The sequence below is a fragment of the Dryobates pubescens genome, chromosome 4, assembly GCF_014839835.1.
Source record: "Dryobates pubescens isolate bDryPub1 chromosome 4, bDryPub1.pri, whole genome shotgun sequence".
Classification (NCBI taxonomy): Eukaryota; Metazoa; Chordata; class Aves; order Piciformes; family Picidae; genus Dryobates; species Dryobates pubescens.
In genome coordinates this window covers 27,378,305-27,404,544 of record NC_071615.1, presented here as the reverse complement: position 1 = coordinate 27,404,544, position 26,240 = coordinate 27,378,305, and the positions used below count along the sequence as shown (strand labels likewise).

Here is a 26,240-nt window from a genome sequence, read left to right as displayed (position 1 = left end):
GAGCAGAACACTGCAAGCACCGACAGCAACTTGCAGATTTTTTCAATGATGGTGTTTATCATTCTCTGCCCTAAATAACCCCTCTGCCCCCTAGACAATGTTTAACAAACGAAGAGGTCCCCTGCCACCCCTTTTTGTAGAAAAGGTAGAAGCGGGCACAACCACCACAGCCTTCGTGTACCCCCCAGGCACAGCTCTCATGAGGCCGGCGTTGTCCAGGTGACGGAAACACCCCTGAGTGGCGGTGGGTGCCGCCGGGCCCAGCCCCAGAAGCGCCGGGGAGAAACTCACCCAGCTGGTAGCCAGGCCGCGCCAGCCCCACTCTCTTTCACTTTCCTCTCCCTCCCTTCCAGGCCCGCACGCTGGCTGCCGGAGTCCCCCGTTAGCTCGCCCGCTCACTCTCTGCAAAGGCCCCAGCCGCTCCCTCCCTCCCTGCTCTCCCGCTGCTAAATCCACCGCCGAGCAACGGAGGCGGGGGCGATCGATGCTCTCGGCTTTCCTCCCGCCCCGGCCCGGTCAGACGCACCACCCCGGGGGCGGGTGCTGGGGGCAGGACGCGTGGCCGCAGGGGTTTCCCGGGAAGCGCTGCTGCCTCCAGCTTCTTGCCCTCTGGGCGCACGCTGCGGCTGTGCAGTCTTGGCTATTCCACAGGGAGAAGGGGGCACCGCTAAGCCCCGTGTGCCCCACTCCGCCCCGCTCCCGGTGCGTTTGTTGTGTGCCCAGGGCCATGGAGCGCACGTTCACGCCGCTGGATTGCCTCCTGCCCGCCGGTACGGTACCGCCCGCCCCCTGCTACAGCACATGCCGCCACCAGCCAGCCGGGAGGGGAGGGGGGACGGCCGGGCAGGCGGGGCGGTGGGCGGTGCTCCCGGGGGCAGACTGCTGGCTGTGCTGCGTGCCGTGCTCGTTCCTGTGCGCCGCGGGTATGCTCTCTCCCGGTGGGCGCCCGGCAACGCCGCCGACTCGCGCATCCTGTGCGAGATGGCTGTTAAATCCTCCTAGGTGTAAGTGGAGTAACCATGTGTCGGTGCGGCCGCTGCGGGAGGGGCTGCCCGTGTCCTTTCAGTGCTGGCTGGCTTTTAGCCCGGCACAGCTTCGGCTGCTTTTTCTGCTGATATACCAGTTTCCTACTATTGTAACCCCTTTGGAGTCATAGCTGTAGCTCTTTAGGTTGTGAATTTGTAACCCTTTCAGAAGACGGTGGCTTCTGTTAATTTGCCACCGTGTTGGCAGCACCAGGTGCTCCAGTGGAAGTTATCTTGGTGTGAGGACTGATGCCCTTGGATTTGTCCATGGGCCTTTGGCTGGGCCCAGTGCTCCAGTGGGGAGGTATCTTGGTGTGGGGACCTGTGCCCTTTCTCCATGCACCTTTGGCCTCATCCATGAAGCCTCCTGCATCTGTGTGCATTCTCTTCAGTTCTGCAAGGCAAAGCTTCAGTGCTTTTGGGTTTCCCAAGCTGTTCTTGACTGTTCCATGTTTGTTTATTATTTTTAAGACCCGGGAGGTAGGCCTTATTGATGTGTATCGTTAACTTCATCCTTTCAAGGACAGGGCACCCATAATACAACTACCTGAAGGGAGGCTGTAGCCAGGCAGGGGTTGGTCTCTTCTCCCAGGCAACCAGCACCAGAACAAGAGGACACAGCCTGAAGCTGCACCAGGGGAGGTTTAGGCTGGATGTTAGGAAGAAGTTCTTGACAGAGAAAGTGATTTGCCATTGGAATGGGCTGCCCAGGGAGGTGGTGGAGTCACCCTCACTGGAGGTGTTTAAGAAGAGACTGGATGGGGTGCTTGGTGCCAGGGTTTAGTTGATTAGATGGTGTTGGATGAGAGGTTGGATTTGATGATCTCAAAGGTCTTTTCCAACCTGGTTAATATTAATTTTAATACATACAAACTCAGCTAAGTAGCTTGTAGACTCTTAGACATAGACATCTCTTCTTCATGTTTGCAGTATCTAATTCAGTAGGGCCCAATTTACTATTCAATCATACCATTATAAACAGTAAATATTTTATGTTTATGTAATGTGATTTTTAAAGCTGCATAAAAATCATTTTGGTGTAGCAGCTGACTTCTACCTTGCAGTGCTCTGTTGTGGCACCTTGACTTAAGCTGCCATGGTGAGGAACGTTATTTATTTGCTAGTAAGATCTGGAGGAAGAGTTTTTACAGCTAACAGTTTAAGAGCATGTTTTAAACCCTTCCCAGTATTTTTCCCCCCCTAAATTTGGTTTGGCTCTAATTTTTACAAAATTCTTCAGGGTACATTCAAAGCTAGTAATGGGTGAAGGTGTGCTCAAGATATTCCTCCCAGACCTGCATTCTTGACTCTGGGTATGTATTTTGAGATGCATCATTGCTTGGGTCAAAGAAGGAATGAGCACAGAGGTAAGATTTTAGTGGGTTAACTTTGAGAGGTTGCAGTGTGACATCATCTTGTATGAAATGAGGAGTAAGTATATAAGAATATATATAACAATATGTTGTAAGCTCATGGAAAAACTTGCCTTAAGAGTTTATCCTTGGGCAAGAATGGGCATTGCTATTTGTATTCTGAGCTAGCTGCATTTGTATGATGTTAGGGCTACCATATGTCTCCAGTTTCCAGGAGGTGGGTAGGTTGTTTTTTTTTGTCTGTGAGGTGGTGTGGTTTTTTTGTTTGTTTGCTTTTGTTTTGTTTTTCTTTCTTTGATAGTATCTGTTTGGAGTTGAAGATTTGGGATGTTTGGTCAGAGTTTTCAGTCTTGGCAGTCTGGAGGTTTCAGCTGGGTGCCCAGAAGTCTGCTTCTAAAGAAATGGTTTTAACAAGTACACAAATTGCCTTGGTTTTATAGGGTAATGTGCCTGTGATGTGCACGGTGGTACTGCATCTGGTGCCTTGTCATCATTGCAAACATTAATTACCAGCATTTCAGATTGGTTTAGCCTGTTCAAAGTACACAAGGCTGAGCAGATTCAATTGGCAGTTCCACAGTTTGATATCCTGCTTAGAGAACTTGGAAATAACTTTTTCAAAACTGGATAGGTGAAATAAGCTTCCTGAATTATTCTTGAAGAAGTGCTTCTTGAAGAAGTTTCTCCATCTTTTGTTTTTTGTTTGGGTTTTTTTTTTTTTCTTTCAGTGGGATCATTATTTAAGTGTCTAGATAATACAAAGCTAATGGGTGTAGGACACGATGCTTCTTAGGGCCTAGATGTGAGGTTACAAAATAAACTCTTGTGAGGATGTTGAAGTAGTGTGAACTTGTTCCCTTGCCTTCAATAACATAAAATGTATAGCAGTGTATATAATGTTTCTGGTTGCTTTCTGATGCCCTGTGCACACTGGTATGTTATGGTAGGGAGAAAGAAAGGGAGATCAGCTATGTTTCTGTAGCTCAATATTTGGAGGGTTTTTGGTGGTGTTGGTATTAGGTACCAGAATTGGAATTTCAGAGCTGTATGTGCCTTAGTAATTTTAATCAGTGTAGTTAGAGTGAGTTCTTGTTTAGACAGTAGACTGTATGTGTCCCTCTATAGTACCTGACAGATCCATGCAGCAGATACTTGAGATACAGTGCTAAAGTAATATGCTCAGAGCCTTTGAACATTATTCAGTCAAACATCTGGAGCATCTTTTAAATTAACCATGCAACAGTAAAAAAGCTGTGCTGGGTACTTCAGAACTGTGTTACTCTGCTTAACATAGTTTAGAATGAGTAACAAGGTAGAATTTAAAGTGAAGCTGAACTCCAAATTTGAATATTGCATCCTGAATGTTTTTTTATCACTTCATGAACTGAAACCATTAAAAAGGCTTGTTCATACTGAGGTCTTGTATGCTGCTGTGAAAGGGTCAGGCAGAGGCTTCACAGGGTGAAGCTGTGATGCAGCTGCTGTAGAAAGCTTATAATCAGTGATGTCACACTACAGCCGGTGAATTGTGACAAGAGTAGCTTGTTTTTTTCTGGAGCATCCTTTGATAGACTAGACATTTCCCTCCTGCTGTTCATACCCTTTTCTTGCACTGTCATTGCCTCCTGCTGCTTGTCCCAGACTGTGTTGCAGGTGCTTCTGCAGAGAGACAAGTTTTTCTAATTTATTTGTTTTTAATACCATGAACTTCAGGAGCCGAGTGCTGTGGTGTGATTCTTGTGACTTCTTTACAGCAGAAATACTGCAGCACCCTCTAATAGTGTTGCCTCTGAATGCCACTTGAGACTTTTAGAAAGGCAGCATGACAGTTCTATAAGCTGTGTTATCTCACAGGGAACATTTTACATTGTGTGCCATAATGTGGCTTGGGCTCTTATCTCCAAATGTGATTAATGACTTTTTTCGTGCCTTGCACAGTCTCTAAAATGAAGGTCATTACTGGTTTTCCTCCATTGATAGTCCAATGCCTCCCATTAGGAGTGTCTTGTTGAGTTTGAGGGACTGCAAAGCAGAAGCAAACCTAGTCTTTCTATCTCTTCTGTGCCTTGCAGAGAGTTTGTTGCAGCTGAGTTTCCTCTGACTGACAGAAGCCTGTACTACCAGTGAGGGATGGTTCCACCTGTCCCCACTATTCCATGCCCTGAGTCCCGTGTGGCCTATGCTGCATTGAGAGCTAGTGGTTAAGACATGGTCTGGTCTGCTTAGAAGAGGGTTTGCTAGCTTCATCTCACCGAGGCAGGGTCATCTATGTCACAAAAGAGACACCCCCAACAAATAGGACAAATACTGCTGTGGAATTATGTGGGAATGTACAGTTGTCTCCTTGTCCAAAGGGACTATAAGCTTCTGCATTCAATTTAAAGCAAAGAGAACAATGGGAAGCAGCAATATGCTATGAATGCTCTTCCATTGTTCTGCAAGCTTGATTGTCTCTTACTATGCTCTATGTCTTCTGGAAATACTACTGACTGTAACCAAGTTACCTCTGAATGGATTGTAGCTCCATATTCCTTTTTGAATGCCCGGGGCTTAACCTCCTTCTTAACGTTTCCTTTTCTCTTATACTAAGAATTGAATGTCATTTGTAAAACAGTGACATGTTTGCCATTCACTGAATGACCTCCAGCATCATGTAAGCATCAGTAGCCATCTAACGCCCTTGCACTAGAGCTCTGTGTGGTCACTGTGTTGCAAGTCTTGTACACAAAATTCTGTGGTAGAAATCAAGGCGGGCACAAGGTTAGGAAATCAACTTGATGGTCTCTGATAGCTGTTGAATGTTAAAGGCATAGGACAATGAAGTCTCAGACTGCTGTATTGCTCTGTAATTTTACAAGCTGTGCCTCTGCTATTGGGTCAGAGCTCTAAAGTTTTTTAGGTGAATCAGATTGTTCAAAAGTTCTGAGTTGAAAAACGTTATCAAGGATGTCAGTCCTATAGGACTGTTCCTCAGTGAAATTAGCAAGCGCTTTCATAGAGCTGTTAAATTGTTCTGGCTTGTTAATTGAAACACATTTAAACCACTTTGTTTTATGTTAGTGTTGCTGACCTGCACTTGCTCTTCATTTCAGGTAAATAGTAACAGCATTCATAGAATCTTAGAGTTGTTTAGGCTGGAAGAGACCTTTAAGATCATGGAGTCTAACTTTCAACCTAACACTACGAACTCTGCTGCTAAATCATGTCCCTCAGCTTTTAATCACCTCCAGGGATGGGGATTCCACCACCTCTCTGGGAAGCCCGCTCCAGGGCTTGATAGCCCTTTCAGTGAAGAAATGTTTCTGAATGTACAGCCTAAACCTTCATCGGTGCAACTTCAGGCTGTTTTCCTCTTGTCCTGACTTTTGTTACTGGGAAATTTCTGTGCGATTCTGTGAAAACGCCACCTGGTTCCAACCTCTTTTCAGGTAGCTGTAGAGTGATAGAAGCTCTTCCCTCAGCCTCCTGTGTTCAGCTGAGCTACCTGGGATGCCACAGCTTGTTTTTGAGGTAGCTGTGAATATTCAGCCTGGTGCATGCTAATTTAAGCTGCAGGATCAGCAGTTGTTCTGCGAGCTTGCATGGATTGCTTGCAGGTACACTTACGAGTGGCGTATTACAGCTGGCATTTAGCAGGCAAAATCATTGTTAACGTCACTGTTTTCTGTTAGCTGTTTGCTTCCACACATTGATAGCTTTTGGAGCTTTTTGAGCTTTTTGATTATTTTTTTTTTAAATTTGTGTTTTGTTGGTTTTTTCCTAATTTATGTGCAAGTGTGTTATTTGAAATGGGGCAGCAAGCCATCTTTACTCATTTGAGATAATAGGAAGATGAATATGCATTTACTTACATACAGAGCCCCCCTTTGGAAATCAGTTGATGCTGAAGCTAGTTGCTGTCTGTGTGGATGAGAGATTTTCATCTCTTGCAGGCTCAGTGCACTGATAGTTCTTCGTCTTGCAGTCATTAGTAGGTTATAGCTGGCTTTCTGTCGGATAGGGAAAAAGTGGTGAAGGGCATTCAGAGAATCTTAAAACAAACAAAAACCCCACAACAAAACCAACATTTTCCCCTCTAATTCCCCTCTCCCCCCCCGAAAAAAGGCGGGGGGGGAGGGGGGGAAGAAAACCCAACAAAACTGCAAACAAAAGAAACAGAAACACAAATACCTGCTCCAAATCCCCAGCAGAGTATAAGAGCAATGATGATGACACTGGAGCCTTTGAGAGGAAAAACTCATGTTAGTTACTGCTTGCACAGATAGTGAAGCACTCAGATTCCTTCTGTAAGGTCATCTTCTTTTTCCATCACTGAGGCTTGCAGGAGCAGCTTACGTTGAGTGCTGTGAGGAGTCACTTAGGTGTAGCAGATTGAACCTTAAAGGTAGGAAATGAACTAGCTGGCCTCTTAATGTATCCTGTAGTCTCTTGTGTTCTTTATTTTTCTCCTGTGATAAAACATCAGATAAGGAGGTGAGAAATACACTTCCTCCAGACGTCAAAATATTTGTGGTGTTTGTTTCCAATTAAATGTGTGCAGGACTGCTGGAAACCATTTAAACATGTTAGTCTTTAAAGAGCAAAATATTTATCTTAACAAGGTACAAAATAGTGGGCTTTCAGGTTTTGTTTTGTTGGGCTTTTTTTGTTGTTGTTTTTCTTTACTGCTTTTCACCTGTGTGTCTCTGCTTAGCTCCTAAGAGATTTTTAGCAGTTTCACAGCAGCTTTAACATCATTATATTTCAAATCTGTGTGTGTATATGTTTTACTTTCTGCAGGTGGAAAGCAAAATGACTTCTCCCATCCTCTTTGTAAAGCTCATCTAAAGCTGATTTATGGATAAATTGAATATGAGGCAAAGAAATGAGGTGGTTTATTTACACAGGAGAAAACATAATACATATAGGTTTCTAATTTTTCAGGATCCAAAATAACAAATCCCAGCCACACTTGTGGATTTGCTTTCCAAATAATCTTAAAAAAAAACAAAGGACCCAAGGAGTCAGACCACCTGAAGACAAGTAAAAGGGATGGCAGCTTCTCTTTCTAAGTTGTTTCGCAGCAGCTTTCACTTTTAGGGAGTTTTAGATTTGAATGTAGCCTGAGAAATTAGGACCTTTAAGAGCAGAGCTGTTAACTAGGGCTTTGTTCAGAGAAATTACTGGCTGAAATATAACAAATGTGGTTTTGTGTGCTGTAACAGCACTGTGAGACCAGTACAGATCATTTCTGTTGTGAAAATTGTGGATGAAAGGAGAGGAGGAGGGACACTCCTCCTCATCCTCCCCCCAGGTACCCTAAAAACCAGCCTACAAACAAAGACAGAAAGCCAACAACCCAGTAGAAGGTCTTACTCAGCACAAAATATCAACAGGAGAGGCCTCTGATGGATGCATCTGCTTGTTGGTATGCTATAGAACATTCCCCATCCCTGAGCTCTGCAGAGGGGGGAATTTGCAGCATTTAACTCATCTGATGTATTGCCAAATAATTTCAAGAGTGGGAAGAACTGTCAGTTGTCCCTTTCACTAAAGTGATTATACCTGGGTATAGTAGAGGATAACCAGTTCTCAAGATATTTGGCTTACGTCTTTCTGTAAATTACAGAAGTACTGGATTACATGGAAACAGGTTCAGCTTTTCATCCAACTCTGACCTTAAGAATGAGGAATATGGTTAACAGTGTTTTTGTAGTACTGCCTTTGCCTAATTAAAAAGAGAATTGAGAATTGAAAGTTGCTACAGGAACATTCAGTTAGTTAAATTTTACATAGAGAGTACCCAGAGTAGCATTTGGATTGCTTTCAATTTAAAGCTATTGCTGTATGTTCAGTGGCAGTTGAAGCTGCTGGAAGGCTTTTGCTGTCATTTCCTAGCTTTGAATTTTATTTTGAATGTCAGTCGCATTTTCTCAGCACTAGTGATGATTCTTTGTAGCTCGTGTTGATGGATGGCTGCCCAGAGAAGTTGTGGAGGCTCCAGTCCTGGGAGTGTTCAGATCGAATCAGGCCTTGAGCAAGCTGGTCTAGCAGGAGGTGTCCCTGCCCATGGCAGAGGGGTTGGAACTAGATGATCTGTAAGGTCCCTTCCAACCCAAACCACTCTGTGATTCTATGATTGTCTGCCAGCCTTCCTCTCTGGCAGGATGCACGCTGGAGGGATGCACATGTTTAACAGGCTAGTGGAATAAATGTGAGGCTAACTAGTGAATTTGGTAGGAAGCAGAACCTGTCCCCTCTTCCCTCCCCCCCCACCCCCCCTTTACTGTAGTTCTTTTCCCTTCTATTCTTGTGTCTTTTGTGATAAACGCTGTCTGTGTGTTTGATACCAGGAAGTGAGTTTTGCTGCAAAAGGAAAATACCTTGATGCTACAAAGTATGGGGGCCTCAAGAGTTGCTGATCTAGAAAAGCTCTGGTTTCTGTGACAGTGTCAGTGAAAGTGTTTGTGGATGTGGCTTGGTGGAGGTGCAGCAAAGGCTGTCAGGAGAGTTTTCTTCCTCCTTTTCATTTTTCTTCTCTTAAACATAATTGTGGAAGAAGAGTACCACTCTGCTTCCGTAGCAGGTATGCCAGTGAAACCTCTCTGTATATGTGTCTGACATTTGCTTGGTTTTGTGCTTATTGCTGATACAGCTGTGGCAAGCAAAGCATTGGTGTGTAGACCAGAGCTAAGCACAGGCTGAAGCTCATGTTCTCAGGATGAGTTCAAAGGATGCTGGGTTGAAACCACACTTAGGCAGTTGTTTGGCAGATGGTATGACTTACATCACTTGAAACTTTCCTGAGTTGACTCATGTCACAGAGCAGTTTGCAAGTCCAGTCAATCTACATTTTGAGACTCTCTGCTCTTGGCAATAGTTTTATGAATGGGGGAAATCCTAAAGGGTAAAGCAGGTTTTGCACTACAGGGCTTGACCTGTTTGTTGATAATGCTGACTGGTATGCAGAATGTTGGCTTAACCAAAAGCCTGTAATGTAGATACATAGGCAACACTGGATGCTCTGCAAGCTGCTGGGTGTAGAGCACAACCTTCTGAGTGTAGTCTGTGTCCCCATGTGGAGCACTTTCCCTGCCAACTTTAGTTGTATTTAGTAGCCATCCAAACAGCATTTTGCTGTACTGTAAATCCAGATGAGGGAAAAGGTTAAGGAGTGCAGCCTAAAGACCTGCAGCTTGGACACTCAGACTGCCAAAGGAAGTAGTACAACGGCTTCGCTGTTGGGGATGCGACAAGACTAACTCTTGGGCCACGTGTGATCACCTCATTTCTTAATGAACTGACATCGCTACACCAGATATCATTGAGCTCTGCTATCCTAGAATGGTAGGGCTTGGAAGGGACCTTCAGAGATCGAGTCCAGCACCCCTGCCAAAGCAGGATCACCTAGGGCAGGTCACACAGGAAAGCGTCTAGATGGGTCTTGAAAGTCTTCATGGAAGGAGATTCCACAACCTCTCTGGGCAGCCTGATCCAGCACCTGTAACAGTAAAAGAAGTTTTTCCTCTTGTTGAGGTGGAACTTCCTGTGTTCCAGTTTGTGCCCATTGTCCCTTTTCCTATCACAGGACACCACTGAAAACAGACTGACCCCTTCTTCTTGGCACCTACCCTTCAGATATTTGCAAACATTAGTAAGATCTCTCAGTCTTCTCTATGCTGGACTAAACACCAATGAAACCTCTGTCTCCATAGTGCCACCTCCTGCTACAAATAGGAAATTCACCATCCAAGTTCTTTAAAGAAGTGCTCCATTAATTTTGGGAGCAATATTTAGGAAACATTCGTTAAGGGCAACTTCAGTGTTTGGCTTTCTGGAGTTTGGAGAGCAGTGGTCTTGAAAGGTCACTGCTGCAAGACTTTATTTCAAACATTTAACAATTTTCACTTGAGTTCAAAGTAAAATGAAAGCTGTTATCCACAATCCCGTCTTTTTAGTGTGCTGGCATATTTCTGCTGTTACTGAGAGTGCTTTATTATTAGCTCTTCTGTCTTTGCCCAGAATCCACAGTGGGAATGACATTTAGTGCTGTATGCTCAGGCTTTGAGCCTTTCTAATGACTTTTGGTAACTGTGAGCAGAGGATTTAAATGGTCATTTTGTAACTGTGGGAAATAAAATCACTGATATCAGATGTTCTTCCTTCAACTGATTAGTTGAAAGGTTTTTGCTTGGAAACTCTATGTCAGTTTCCTGTGCCTCTTTTTAGACTCTACGTCTTGTCTACTGCTCAGTAGTAATCATAGAATATTAGGTTTTGGAAGAGACTTCTGAAGATCATTGAGTCCAACCCCCTGCCAAAGCAGAATCATCTAGAGCAGGCCACACAGGAACACATCCAGGCAGGTTTTGAAAGTCTCCAGAGAAGGAGACTCCACAATCTCTCTGGGCAGCCTGTTCCAAGGCTCTGCTACCTTCACTGAAAAGAAATGTCTCCCGATGTTGAGGTGGAACTTCCCGTGTTCCAGCTTATACATGTTGTTCCTTGTCCTATTACTAACTGCCACTAACACTGTCATCTTTGTCTTGACACCCATTCTTCAGATATTTGTAGACATTAATAAGATCCCCTCTCAGTCGTCTTTTTTTTTCCAGACTAAACAGTCTCAGTTCTTCTCCATCTTTCTTCACAGAGGACATGTTAAAGCTGCATCATGATTCCCATAGCTCACCATCTGACTCTTTCCAGTAGATCCCTGACTCTTGAACTGGGGGGGCCCAAAACTCGGTGGAATAATTTTGCTGCTTTGTTAACATGATTCCTAGCAAGGATTTTTGTCACTTAAAAGTGACTTGGAAGCTTGGAAGAGTTTCTTCTTCCATCTTAGTCTGCCATCCCGTCATAAGGTCATAAGTTAAATTTTCATGTTACCAAACCTCTTTATGTCAGTAAGGATCTAGTTCTAGTATATAGTGTTTTGCTTTGTCTTCTCTGGCCATTTATGTTTCTGTTTGTGTTTTTTTCCCCTCACAGTCACAGCTGCCATAGTTGTGCTGACAGAGCCCCATGTGTAAGCTTGGATACACAAGGAGCACAGCAGTTGTTGCTTAGGAGGAGCAACAGCAATGCTAGAAGAAAAAATAAACCCAAATATTTCTTTCAGTGTGGGCTACACCTTCGTGGGGAGGGGTTTCTGTCAGGAACATGGGCAGAGCATGCTGCCACATGGACCCATTCTGCACTGTCTCCTTTCACTGCAGTGGGCTGGTTTTCCATCTGATGGGGCGTGAAGTCTGTGTGAAATTTTCCATCAGTGCCTGGCTTCCCCAAAGAGGACAGTGAGTGATGAAAGCTGGGTCTTGTCCTTGCAGTACCACTCAGTGGAGATGTCCATATGGTGTGGGAGAGGGGGTGCTAAAGAGGGGTGTCACAACAGATGTTTGATAGCATACTTGTTGCCAAAAGATTCAAGTGTCAGCTAGCTCCAGTATGGTAGTGTTAGAGCTGTCCCAGGGGGGCAGTTAAGGAAGAACGCTATTTAGATAACAGTGTCATTCGTTATTTGCGTTGGTACTGCAGCAGATACTGTCAGGCTCACAAAGGCAGGAGAATTGTCAGGTATTGGTCAGGCAGACAAAGAATCATGGCAACATAGAATTGTTTCAGTTGGAAAACACTCTAAGATTATCAAGTCCAACCATCAATCTAAGGCTTACACTGTGGCCATTAAACCATGTCCTGAGGTGCCATGTCCACATGTTTCTTGAACACTTCCAGGGACAGTGACTCTACCACCTCCCTGGGCAGCCTGTTCCAATGCCTGAGAGCATTGGAAGCCTGAGGCATTAGAAGACCCAGAGGCTGGACACTGGAGCTAAACAAATCCCTACTTGAGTTAGGTACAGACTTTTACCATGAAGAAAAATAACCAACCATTTGAATATTGTCCCTAGAGAAGGGTGGATTCTTCAGTCTGGAGAAGGGTGAGGGGAGGCCTTATTGTTCTCTCTGTCTCCCTAAAAGGAGGTTGGGGCAAGGAGTGGGTCAGCCTCTTCTCCCTGGTGGCAAGTGACAGAACTGGATGAAATGAATACAAGCTATGCCAGGGCAGGTTTAAAGTGGATATTAGGAAATAATTAGTCTGTGAAAGGGTTATCAAACATTGGAATAGTCTGCCCAGGGCAGTGGTGGAGTCACCATCCCTGGAGATGTTTAAATGGTGTGTGGACATGGTGCAGAGGGACACGGTTTAGTGTTGACCTTGCAGTGCTGGGTCAAAGGATGGACTAGACAATCTTGAAGGTCTCTTCCATCCAAATATTTCTGAGATTCATCAATGTGAATCAGTTGCAAGTCATGCTTAACATGAAAACGATCAAATGTCAGGCTATCCTTTAATGCCAAAGTCTAAACTAGATTGTCACAGTGGACCTTTCTGGTCTATGAATCTATATATCTGAAGCAGGCCACTAGAGGAGATCTCTTTTCCTTACTACTTAAGTTGACAGGGTAGATTTGTGGGGAATGAAAGGAACTGGTGTATCGTGGAGTACTGTAGCATGGAGTATCAAGTGGTTAGTCTCATGTCACAGAGAAGGCCTTTGAGAATGGGGAGTGGATTTCAGAGGTCTTGTGATGCGATTCAGAATTTCAGAGGACTCTACTTCCTCCTTATGTTTTGAGTATGTCGTATGCTTTTAAAATAAAACCCAAAACAAACTAAAAAACAACAACACACCCTTTAGTACTTGGTTATAGATCCTAGGCAGCAAGAAGAACTTACTGCAGTAAGATTGTTACACATCATGCTGAATTTACTGCTGGTTACTGTGAGCTATCCAAAGCTTTAAAATTACTTCCATAGATTCTGTCCTTATTTATCTATAAATATTATAATTGTGAATCCCACAAGGAGGAAGAAAAGGCTCGAATGCAGACATCAGAGTGAATAGTTATGCTGAACTTATACAACATTATATCCAACTATTCTGTTTCTCACCCAGATTTACATTTGCTGAATACATTTGCTGAAATAAATAGCCAGTTTCCTTTGAGAACAAAGTTGGAACTGAATAAATGTAAGGCTTCAGTGGTAACAAAGGGACTGAACTTTTAAAATAATGCAGTTGTACAGCCCAAATAATGTAAATTAGAACAGCAGAGAGAAAAAAAAATACAAAACTTAGGAATATATAGGAAGAGCTGGTAATGTTTTATGGGAGTTTATAAAGTTATAGTTTTGTAGCCTGATCCTTTGCTGTATAATCTTCTTTTCCCCTAATGGCAAATACATATGGAAAATATGCATCTTATGTTAAAAACAGTAGGTAAAAGGAGTTTTGCTACTTTTCTCAAGTGGAGGACCCTATCAAAAGAGGAGAATTTCAGAAAGAAAGCCTGCTGTTCTATTCAGTGGATGAACCTTTGCAGCTGACAGTCTATCAGTAGAGAATTGTCCCACTCACAGCTCCCCCAAGAGCATACATAACAGGCCTTGGAAATATGCACTGGTTCCGTTGCAGCTGGGCTAGTAATGAATTCCAACTGCAGCAAAGAAGGCTCAAGTTAGGTATTGTGGGGGAAAAGAGGTTAGGTAGCAGGAGGAAGCACTGGAATACATAATTTGAGGAGTTGATATAAGTCCCTGTTGCTGGGAGCCTTTCCTTTGTCAAGGGTAGACGAAGAGGAATTATCTAGAGAGCTGATTTTTCTTAGGTGCAGAGAGGAATGGACTGGATTTACAAGTCTGAGATGTACAAAAGCACAGGAGATTGAGGTGTGTATTTGAGAATCATGTGCGTGGAGTTAGAGCTCTCTGCGTGCATATGGGCTGCTGAAGGACAGGCTGTTTCTGCAGACTTTCACACTCAGGTACCTCTACTGTCTTCAGTTGTAGAACTTACTGTTGTGAAGTTTTCATTCTATAAATTCCTGGTGCTTTAATGCTTTTGCATGACGTTTAACAAAGGTAAGTGTTGGTTCCTGCACTCAGGTCACTTCAGGCTTGGGGCAGAGTGGCTGAAAAGCTGCCTAGTGGAAAGGGACCTGGGAGTTCTGATTGACAACCAGCTGAACACAAGTCATCAATGTGCTCAGGTGGCCAAGAAGGCCAACAGAATGCAAGAGTGATCAGGCATTGGAACAGGATTTCCAGGGGGGTGGTGGAGTCATTACCCCTGAGGATGTTCAAAAAAATGTGTGTATGTGGCACACATGGATGTGGGTTAACAGTTGTACTCAATGGTCTTGGCAGTCTTTTCTAACCTAAATTATTCTATGATACTTATCCAAACATGTTTTAGCAAAATCACAGGTGAGATTAATGGCATATAAATGTGAAAAGGGCTATGAGGAGTGAAGCGCCTCAAGTTCTGAAATAAGGAGTGAAAACTCTGTGTAGCAAAACTCTGTGTAGCTGTGAATTTGCCAAACAGTGAAATCTGTCACTGCTTTCATTTCACCAGTTTCCATACTGCTGCTAGCTGGTGTTTGAATTTCTAGAAGTTTCAGAGAAATTACCTTGGAAAAAATCTGGACATTTAGAAGTTTTCTTATTCTGTTAGTTTCTACAGATGATCTTTTCTGTTTCTAAGAAACAGAAGTGTCTTCTAGGTACTGCGAGGCATCTTCTAGGAATCTTCTGCCTTTTGATGTCCAAAAGGGACTTCAGATTTTCAAAGAGAAAGCCTCTCTCAGAAAATGGCTTCTTCTTCACAGACTTGGAGTACATGTTTCTGAGGGTAAAAATCAGTAAGGGAACACATCTACGAGAGTTTCTCCATTGTTTAATCCACTTTACACTGATGAAATTAATTCCTTTATATTGCATGTAGAGACAAATCTTCTTGTCAACTTGGTGCAGTTGTTATCTCTGATGGGAAAGCATGCCTCAAATCACAGGATTCCTGGTGATTTGAGGCCCGTCAGTTACACAGGAATCTGTGTGCAACGTTGTCTTCTGATGCCTTGGCAGATGGCTGAGGTGAACATCCACTTTCTTTAACTTTAAACATAAGAGCCTGTGGCAGCATTGTCAAAACATGTCAGCACTTGAAGGGTGGTGTGCAACAAGCCGTTGGCTCTACAACACATCTTGGTACACAAGATGGGGTTGATACAAATTAAATTCTTGCTCTAGGAGTGTGGTTTTGCTTAGCTGGTTGGTTTTGGTTACTATATATTTAAAGTTTGAGCTACTGACCTAAAGAGACTGTAGCACTTAGGAAAATGGTGTGGCACTGAGGTGTTTTCTTTGACTCAGTGATCTTAAAGGTCTTTCCGAACAGAAACCCTTCTATCATGCCTCGTGTCAAGAAGCAGCTGTATGTTGTGAGTTATACTTAACCCTCTACCTGAAAGTTTGATTTATATTGGTGGATGGTAGGCATGCCAAATGCCAGTGCTTGGTAGTTCACAATAAATGTTTTATAGAAATAAAACACATCAAAATGGTAAGAGGAGAGGAGGAGGCTGGGTAAGAATATTTTTTGGACTACTGTATCATAAATTGCTGAATAACCTGGAATAGCAAAAGCTATAGGTGATTTCCCTAGGGAAAAGAATAGGAGTTTTGAATCCAGTATTTTTTTTCTGCTGTCAGTAGGCTGTACCTACAGAGGGTGCAGGAGCTGATGCCATCGAAGGAAAGAAAGAAATGGAGCAAGATTTAGGAATAAATACAGTAGTCTCTAAGTTATATGCTAGCTTGAGTTTACTTGATGGATGCTAAAAGCCATCTCATGCCTGAGAGGACAAAGTTGACATTTTGTTCTTTAGGGACATAAAGCTAGTTTTTCTAATTATTCCTCCCATATAGCCATTCAGGCTGTGAGCTTCCTTAGAGGACAGAATCACAGAACTGTTGAGTTTGGCAGAGACCTTTGAGATCATCAAGTCCAACCACTTTCCTAGAGCTCACAATCCCACCACTATTGCTAGGCCACTATTAACCATGTCCCCTGGCACCATATCCTCATGTCTTTTAAATACCTCCAGTGGTGGTGACTCCATCACCTCCCTCCACAGCCTGTTCCAATGCCTGAGAACCCTTTCTGTGGAAAAAATTCCATAAATAATCAACCTGATCCTCCCTGACACAACCTGAGCATGTTTCCTCTTGTCCTGTTGTTTAGCCTGGAGGAGAATCAGGGGGGACCTTATCAAACTCTACAACTACCTGAAGGGAAGTTGCAGTAAGGTGGGGGTCAGGCTCTTCTCCCAGGCAATTTGTGACAAGATGAGTGTGCATGGCCTGAAGCTGCACCAGAGGAGGTTTAGGTTGGATGTTAGGAAGCACTTCCTCACAGAAGGGGTAATTAGAGACTGGAATGGACTGCCCAGGGAGGTGGTGGAGTTGCCATCCCTGGAGGTATTTAAGGAAAGATTGAATGTGGCATGTAGTGCCATAGTCTGGTCGATGTGGTGGCGTTAGGTCATAGGCTGAACTTGATGATCTCAGAGGTCTATTCCAGCCTCAATAATTCTGTGTGATTGTTGCATCTGAGAAGAGACCAACTTCCCCCTCACTCCAGCCTTCTTTCAGGGAGTTTTAGAGGGTGATGAGGTCTTCCTTCAGCCTCTTCTTCTGCAGACTAAACAACCCCAGTTCCCTCAGAAGTTCTTCTAAGACTTGTGTTCAATGCTCTTCACATTTACTTCACCAGAAGTAAACAGCTTATCTCCCATGAGTATGAACCATAAACTGAGTGTGTTTAAGGTTTGAAATGTGCTAGCAGCAGCGCCAAATCCTGACATGATATCACCAGAGTTGCAGAATAAGGAAATGAGGAGCAGTGTATGACACCTAGGACATGTTGCAGAGGTGGACACAGTAAGGTTTATAATTCTGAAGTTTAGCCCAAGTAGGCTGAACTTTATATTGCTGTTGTATTATTTTACCACTTTCACATCCTTGGAGGATATCTGTAGTAGATGAGGTAGATGACAAAGTGCTCCTCTTGCCCTGTAACATTTGAAATGTAGTTGCACAGATGTAGTCTAGAAAAAAGAATACAGAACCCATTAAGGTTGGTTTGGACTTCTTTTGGCTTGTTTTTCTGAGGCAATCTGTTTATCACATTGGTGATTTGACCGCTGTTTTCAGTTCATGCTACAGTGGATTACAAAATCAGAGGGAAAAAGTATTTCTGAGGAGACAGGATTTGGACTGTTACAGCATTTAGGGACTACATTAAGAATTCAGACCTTCTGAGAAGTAAACTGACCATTGTGGAAATGCAGCTGACTACTGATGAGCTGCTGACATTTCATAAAACTGTTTATGTAAACCTAGAGCAAGCTCTGCTCTTGTGAGAAAAGCAGAGAGGAGACTCCTTTGGTTTGGAGATTCTACCCCCACCCCCATGGTACAATGCTAAATGTGTTCTGTCTATTCACGTGACCTTTATCGTAACTTTAATCTTTCTTAACCTCTTTGGAGAAGTTGTATTATCTGAATGTCTGCCATACATGAAAATGTACTTTGCCATCCTTCAGCACCCTTTATGCTTTTCAGATGGGTATTAATATTATTACCTTAGTAGTGTTGTGAACAGGACTGGCTTTTTGGGTGTTTAAGGCAGCTTTAGCAGTGCTTATACCACTGTGTGATTAAAAATTCTGTCAATCACAAATAAAAGTGAAATCAAAGAGGCTGAGATTAGAGTTTCTGTATTGAAAACAATGAGTTTTAAAGAAGTATTTTTCTTGTTAAGGGTTCAGGTGCTGAGAGAAGGTGCGTGAGCAGCACCTGTAGCATCTTCTGAAGGCTCAGATTCCCTCTACTTTCAGAATGAAGCAGTATATGTGGAAATAATTGGAAAATAACCTTGAAGGTTTCTGTGCCTATTTGAGTGTGAATGGATCCATGTATGTCAGACCTAATTAGGTCTACTGAGGAAAACATAAATGTCAGTTGCTTTATACCAAATGCATCCAGCTACTTCTGAGATTGTGAATGGGGTCCAGTGAGCACACAGCCTGCTTAATATCACCTTTCTAACTTATATCTCTTTGTTCTGTCCCCTGTGATGTGTGGCATTTGATTTAATTTTTTTATTATTTTTTTTCCCTTGAAAACAAAGGCAAAGAGCTGGAAATTAGGCACTGCCACTCCACTGCTTGCTTAGCTAATGTGTCCGGAAGAGCAGATAAAACTTAACTAATTCATAACATTTAATGAAAATGGTGGTTATTTTACCTCCCACTGATTCAGAGAGTTTAATCAATTAGCTCATTGATGACCCCACCTAACTATTTAATTTTTTTTTTTATTATTCTATAGCTATGGCATTATGAGATCTATTGGAAGCATGGAATGCATGTCTGTTCTCAACCCTGTGTGTAAAAAGATCTTTCCTGTTTAGTTAGATTTGAGTATACATATTGGTGTACTCGTATTATCTTCTGTCTTGGGAAGTGATGTACTGCTGGCTTCATGAAATGTATTGTCATTCAAATCTCTCAGTGGCTTCTTTAGATATATTTATGAAAATCCATCTATGTGCTCCTCTAGTTAGTTAGGAATTGGCACGTTTTCCTGAGGATCCTTTAGGAGCACACTAGGAATACTCAGGGGCCCCCAACACAAGAAGGACATGGACCTGATGGAGAACAGAATAGAATTAACCAGGTTGGAAAAGACCTTTGGGATTGGTTCCAACCTATCATCCAACACTATCTAATCACCTAAACACTGGCACCAGGCACCCCATCCAGTCTCTTCTTAAACACCTCCAGTGATGGTGACTCTACCACCTCCCTGGGCAGCCCATTCCAGTGGCCAATCACTCTTTCTATGAAGAACTTCTTCCTAACATCCAGCCTAAACCTCCCCTGGTGCAGCTTGAGACTGTGTCCTCTTGTTCTGGTTCTGGCTGCCTGGAGAAGGTCCAGAGGAGGGTCATGAAGACATTCAGAGGGCTGGAGCACCTCTCCTATGAGGCGTTGAGGCTGTTCAGCCTGGAGAAAAGCAGGATCCAGGGAGACCTAATAGCTACACTTCAGTATTTGAAGGGGACCTACAGGAAGGCTGGGGAGGGACTGTTTAGAAGGGCTTGCAGTGACAGGTTGAGGGGCAACAGTTTGAAACTGGAGCAGGGTAGATTTAGGTTGGACTTAAAGAGGAAGCTATTCAGAATGAGGGTGATAGAATGCTGGAACAGGTTGCCCAGGGATGTGGTGGAGGCCCCATCCCTGGAGAGATTCAAGGCCAAAGTTGCTGGGGCTCTGAGTATCCTGGTCTAGTTGGGGATATCCGTGCTGACTGCAGGGGGGTGGAAAACATAACTTTTGAGGGTCACTTCCAACCCACTGCAATCTGTGTGCTTCTGCGTGAGTAAAAGCAATATTGTTGCAGAGTGGTATCACAGATTCAGTAGAGTATCTGTGCTGGAGAGGAAAGAATCTGCCTTGCTTTTAAATTTGTTTTGGGAATTTGGAGACAAGTGGCAGTTTGTTGTAGTTCATATGAGAAAGTATATTTAAAGGCATGAGCTGCTCTGTGTAAGTAAACTTTTACAAATCCCTTTATGGACTCTGTGATGTGAAAGCAGCGTACTCAGTTCGGCTTCAATGTGTTCCTAAGAAAAAGAACTTAAATAAAACTAAAGTAAACCTAGTGGGAGCGGAAACAAGATTGTCCATGCAGCTTTTTGCACAAATTTAATTAAGTTGGTTGAAAAGCATAGCTTCCAGATATCTATTCAGCATTTTCTTCAAGACAGTCCCTTATTGGGAGTGGAGAGGTGTAAGGCAAGACTTTTAGCTTCCAGTGCTGGCATTCATAACATTCAAATCGGTGGAAAATTCTTAAAAGGTCTCATTTTGGCCCTCATTAGGGCACTCATAAAGTGAAATTGTGGAAACCATCACATCCATAGCTTGTTACTTGCAGACTTAAGGTTTGAGAAACTCCCTTCTCACTTCCAAATATCTCTTGAAATAGGTTTTGTTCTTTGCACTGCTCAGAAGAGCACGTATGATCTGTAAAGGTGTGGTCAGTGCACGTAGCCAGGTAGTCCTGGAGATTCCAGCATCATTTGTTCTTCTGCTCTTAAGAGTTTATGATGAATTTTGCTCAGTTTTAGCCTTGTTTTCTTTTAAAGTGAGTTGTTGGATTTTGTTGTTGTTGATTGCTTGATTATGTATTTTGTTGTATTGTGTTGGTTTGGTTTTTTTTTGTTGTTCCCCCCTCCCCCCTTGTTTATGTTTGTGTTTTATTTTGGTTTCTTTTTCCTTAAATTTCAAATAGTCCTTTTGATGAACTCACTGTAAATGTAACAACTTCTTCAGCATTTCATTATTATTTATGGAAGCAACAGAGAGTAGAATCTGCTGTTAAAACAGATATGGTCCTTTAAGAGGTTTCTTTGCAGGTACTTCTTCCAATGTGTTTGCTAAAGCTGCTCAAGCCAGGAGTGGCTTGTTATGTTTGCTGAGCTTTGTGTGTACAACTCAAATGTAGCAGGAGATAGAGATACATATGTTCATAGAATGGTTTGGGTTGGAAGGGACCTTAAAGGTCATCTAGGTCCAACTCTCCTGCCATAGTTAGGGAGACACTTTACTAGACCAGGTTGCTCAAGACCTCATTCATCCTGGCTTCAAACACCTACAGGGAGGGGCCATCAACAGCCTCCCTGGGCAACCTGTTCCAGTGTCACCACATAAAAATATGTGCTGCAATGTTACTACCTTTACAATTGTCATAGTTAGTTGTTAGCATTTGAGTTGTTAGCATCTGAGTTGCTTGAATTCTGTCTTGTCTCTGATGGTGTGCTCCAGATAACCTCAGAGTGAGCAGGAGAACCATTAGTTCATGGCAATGCTCATGGCTGCTCCCAAGAGGACTTCATACTATGCCTTTGTGTATCACTGCTCTGTACTGGGTGGGCATTACCAACAGGGTTAGAATTCTGCACGTGCTGGTTAGTGTCCTATCAGCAATAGTGGAACTGCTCTGATTTGTAGGTGACTCAGATGAGCAAGGTAATTGTGATGCTTCTGAAGGCTGAGACTTCATCCTGTGTGGATTTGGTTATTGTAACATACAGAATGAGCAGATAGGCTGGCTAATCAGCTTTAAATAGTTGATTACTGGGAAAATGCTTCTTTCTTTTTCTCTAGGGAACACACTCTTCAATAATTCATTACTAAGCAATTCTATCTTACCCAACATTACAGGTTTGCTTGATGTTATGCAGACAATGCCCCAAGTTACTCAAAGGCTAAATTAGTAAGGGATGCTTCTAAATAGTGAAAGAGGGTATCACAGAATCATTTTGCTTGGAAAAGACCTTTAAGATCATCAAGTCTAACCATTCTGTAACTGTGTCAAGTCTGGTGATGAACCATGTCCCTTACTGCTACATCTATCATTGTTTCCTTGCATTGCATGTTCTGGAATTTGACTCGTAGAATCAATCATTTGACTCGTAGAATCAATCATTAAGGTTAGAAAAGACCTTTAAGATCATTGAGTCCAAATGTAACCCAGCTACCGTGACCACTAAACTGTATTCTGAAGAGCCACATCTAGATGCTTCTTGAGCACCTCTGGGGATGGTGATTCCACCACCTCCCTGGGCAGCCTGTTCCAACTCCTCCTCACACTTTTAGGGAGCTTTGCTTCATGTTTTTCTGAGCATGAGGAACACTCGCACTTGCATGAATGATTTGATGGCTATTAAAAACATAATTAAAACTTTTATTTCAATTGAAATATATCCTGAAAGATGAGGCCTCCAGGCTAGTGGAAATTACCATGTAGACTAGTTCTTATTCAAAACAATTCACATGGCAGTTTAAGACAGCAGCCAAGATATTTGTAGTGTAAACTATGAGGAAAAGAGAGAAAGGAAGCACTGAGTAAAGGTGAGATAATTATGGTCATCACTAAGAGTAGTAATTACAGCATGCAAATAGCTTAACTGCCAATTCCTGCTTGTGGTATTGTGGCACCAGGTGAATTTTAAGAGATTTTTAAGGATAATATATGGGGAGTGTGAAGTTCTTAAAAATGTGGGATGGTTTAGCTGAAAGTACTGAAAATTCAAATGGCTCATGCAGATACTTTGTCTTAAATTGTTGCAGGACCTCAGTGAGCAGAACATAAAAAAGACAGTCTGAGATATCAGTAATTGACAGAGAAGCCAGCAGCAGAGGGTGAGGACAGCATCATCTGCTAGACTGGTAATCACAGAATCATTTTAAAGTTGAGTCCAACCATTCTCTAGCTCTGCAAGTATGGTGTTCCTCAGCACCACATCTGTGCCTCTCTTGGATGGGGTTGTTCAGAAACAGTAGGAGGAGAAGGGTAATCATAGAATCAATAAGGTTGGAAAAGACCTGAAAGATCATCAAGTCCAACCTGTCACCCAAGACCTCATGACTACTAAACCATGGCACCAAGTGCCACGTCCACTCCCCTCTTGAACACCTCCAGGGATGGTGATTCCACCACCTCCCGGGGCAGCCCATTCCAATGGCTAACAACTCTCTGTGAAGAACTTTCTCCTCACCTCAAGCCTAAACCTCCCTTGGTGCAGTTTGAGACTGTGTCCTCTTGTTCTGGTGCTGATTGCCTGGGAGAAGAGACAAATCATAGGGTCTTCAGTGTCGTGGAAGAAGAAAAGAGCAATGAAGTCTTTGGAAAGGAAAAGTAAAAAATGAGAACAGACTTATGAAACCTGCCTGATGACTGCATGCCAAGAACCTTGTTGGCATTGTTAACCAGAGTCTTGAGACTGTTCAGCACTGAATCTCTTACATTCAAAAGCCCTTCTGACCTAAGGGGCCTGAAGTGTTCCTGTGCAGTCCCAACTGGTGATAGCGCTGTGTAGGAAAGACTAGTTGCAGCATAGAATGTTGGACTATAAATCCCCCATAGGGTTACATGAATTAGACCAGTGGTGCAAGCAAATTGGATCTGGCACCTGCCATGCTTCTGTAGTATCAGGAAAGTATTTTATAAGGCAACAGAAGCTAATAGCTGTTGTTTTCACTAGCTATAGTGTTGAGTGTGCCTGCAATATGCCTTAGAGAAGAATCTCCCCATTTAAACATTGCGGATTTTTCAGAGTGATTAGCCAAATGCATGACACAACTTAGTGCTTTTTCAGCACTCTTCACCATTGCACCCTTGCCTTTTAGTGGTGTTTCTGTTGCCCATAAAATCTCTATTTGTTCTTAAGAAAAGACCAGTCCATGCCTGAAGGGGGATGGTTCATTCTGGCTTAGGATGTGCAAAAAATAATGGTAAGTTGTGGTCTGTTGAGATTCTTGTAGGTGCTGTGTGCTTGAACACATTGGTTTTGATACTGTGCACTGACCTTTTATCTCGTTTGGTCTCATGTTTGGATCTTTGTTTTCACTTCACTTTTAATTAGTTTCATTATATTTGATGGCAAAATGTTTGCTTTATCATGGTTGCTAATAGTCTAATTGTTTCTCTTGCTTAAGTAATATCTCATTAACTTTATAAGCCAGCTTTTCCACATCACCCACAGAACTAATTTCCTGGGCACGTCATTGTATCATCTGCAGCATTTCCCCCAAAACTTTCTTAATTAGCATTTTTATTGTGGTATTGGCTTTTTTTTTTCTGTAAGAATTATGCTGTTAAGACAGTTGCTAAAAATAACTATTACTAGCTGGTGATTTTTTTTTTAGGCATCACTAAACATCTGTATGCAGCTGCCTGATGAAGCAGCTTAGGAGCTCAGAGGTGATACAAGTCTTTTTTTTTTTCTTTAAAAAGCCCAACAAAGCAAACAAAAATATCCAGCTATCACAAAGTAACTGAGAGCTTTTTTCCAAATCCAAATGAAGATTGTCAGTCACTGCATGAGCTAACAACAGATGTGGCTGGTGGTTTTACAGAAGAGGTTTGGTAGTGGCTGTTTTGACTAGTATTTTATTGCCATTTTCTGTTGGTTACATTCATCCCACCTGGAGTACTGTGTACAGTTGTGGAACCCCTATTGCAGGAAAGATACAGATGTGCTGGAACATGTCCAGAAAAGGGCCGTGAGGATGATCAGGGGGCTGGAGTGCCTCTTCTGTGAGGTCAGGCTGAGAGAGTTGGGGCTGTTCAGTTGGGAGAAGAGAAGGCTCCTATTGTGCCCTTCCAATATGTGAAGGCAGCCTACAAGAAAGTTGAGAGGGACTTTTTAGGGTTTCAGGTAGTGATAGTACTAGGGGGAATGGATCCAAGCTAGAGGAGAGTAGATTCAGTTTAGACATTAGAAAGAAGATCTTTGCTGTAGGGTGCTGAGACACTGGGAAAGGCTGCCCAGGGAGGTAGTGGAAGCCTCATGCCTGGATGTTTTTAAAGCCAGGCTGGATGTGGCTCTGGAGGGTGTCCCTTGCTATGGCAGTGGGGTTGAATCATTGATGATCTGGATGAGGGGGTTGAGTCAGTCATCAGCAAGTTTGCAGATGACACCAAGTTGGGAACAGATGTTAGTTAGTTAGAGGGTAGAAAGGCTCTGCAGAGGGACCTTGACCAACTGGACAGATGGGCAGAGTCCAATGGGATGGCATTTAATAAGTCCAAGTGCCGGGTGCTGCACTTTGGCCACTGCAACCCCATGCAGAGCTACAGGCTGGGATCAGAGTGGCTGGAGAGCTGCCAAACAGAGAGGGACCTGGGGGTGCTGATTGACACCCATCTAAACATGAGCCAGCAGTGTGCCCAGGTGGCCAAGAAGGCCAATGGCATCCTGGCCTGTATTAGGAATAGTGTGGCCAGCAGGAGCAGGGAGGTCATTGTGCCCCTGTACTCTGCATTGGTTAGGCCACACCTTGAGTACTGTGTCCAGTTCTGGGCCCCTCAGTTTAGGAAGGACATCAAGTCACTTGAACGTGTCCAGAGAAGGGCAACAAGGCTGGTGAGAGGCCTTGAGCACAAGCCCTATGAGGAGAGGCTGAGGGAGCTGGGATTGTTTAGCCTGGAGAAGAGAAGGATCAGAGGTGACCTCATTGCCCTCTACAACTACCTGAAAGGTGGTTGTAGACAGGAGGGGGTTGGTCTCTTCTCCCAGGCAACCAGCACCAGAGCAAGGGGACACAGTCTCAAGTTGTGCCAGGGGAGGTTTAGACTCGAGGTGAGGAAAAAGTTCTTCACTGAGCGAGTCATTCGTCATTGGAATGGGCTGCCCAGGGAGGTGGTGGAGTCGCCGTCCCTGGAGGTGTTCAAGGGGAGATTGGACGTGGCACTTGGTGCCATGATCTAGTTGTGAGGTCTGTTGGAACAGGTTGGACTTGATGATCCTTGGGGTCTCTTCCAACCTTAGTTACTGTGATACTGTGATACTGTGAACTAGACGATCCTTGAGGTCCCTTCCAACCCTGACAATTCTGTGATTCTGTGAATTGGGCCTTGTAGACAGCAGAAGCCGCAGGCAGCTATCTTCTACCTTTGGAATGCTCATCAGTATTCCCTTCTCTTGCAGTGGGGTTGTTTAGCCTGGAGAAAAGGAAGCTGAGGGAAGATACTTCCCTCTAAAACTCTGTCACCCAAGGGATCCAAAGAATCAGACCATTTAGTGCTGTGGAGTTGTAGAAGATCAGCTCTCCCCTCACTCCTAGAGGAGAGTCTACTCTCACTCCATCCAAAAAGCGAGGTGAGATGAGCACCTGTATTCACATGCACTTTGTGCTTTTACAGTGGGTCTTGGGTCAAAAGAAAAAAAAAAAAGCTTTGTCCTGCAAAATTATGCAGATTTTTAAAAGATGCCTTTGTCCTAAATTAGGACATGAAGTTGAATTTTCAAAGTCCCTGTGTTTTAGCTAAGATCAAACACAAAGCACTTTGATTTAAACTATCTTAAAGTGTTTTAATTCAAAGGTGACTGTTGAAGTTCATGTCTTAATAGTGAAAATTCTCAAACAATGAAATATT

The 26,240-nt window shown here is 43.3% G+C and overlaps 1 protein-coding gene across 1 annotated transcript in view; it reads left to right on the top strand.

Annotated features, from left to right (window-relative positions):
- The first annotated feature begins 573 nt into the window (after window positions 1-573).
- The window catches only part of TPK1 (thiamin pyrophosphokinase 1), a 339,092-nt gene continuing 313,425 nt past the window's right edge, over window positions 574-26,240 (top strand). Inside the window, exon 1 of the mRNA XM_054160983.1 lies at window positions 574-770. Coding sequence (XP_054016958.1) covers window positions 728-770 — 43 coding nt within the window. The 5' untranslated portion in view covers window positions 574-727. The remainder of the gene's footprint in view (window positions 771-26,240) is intronic.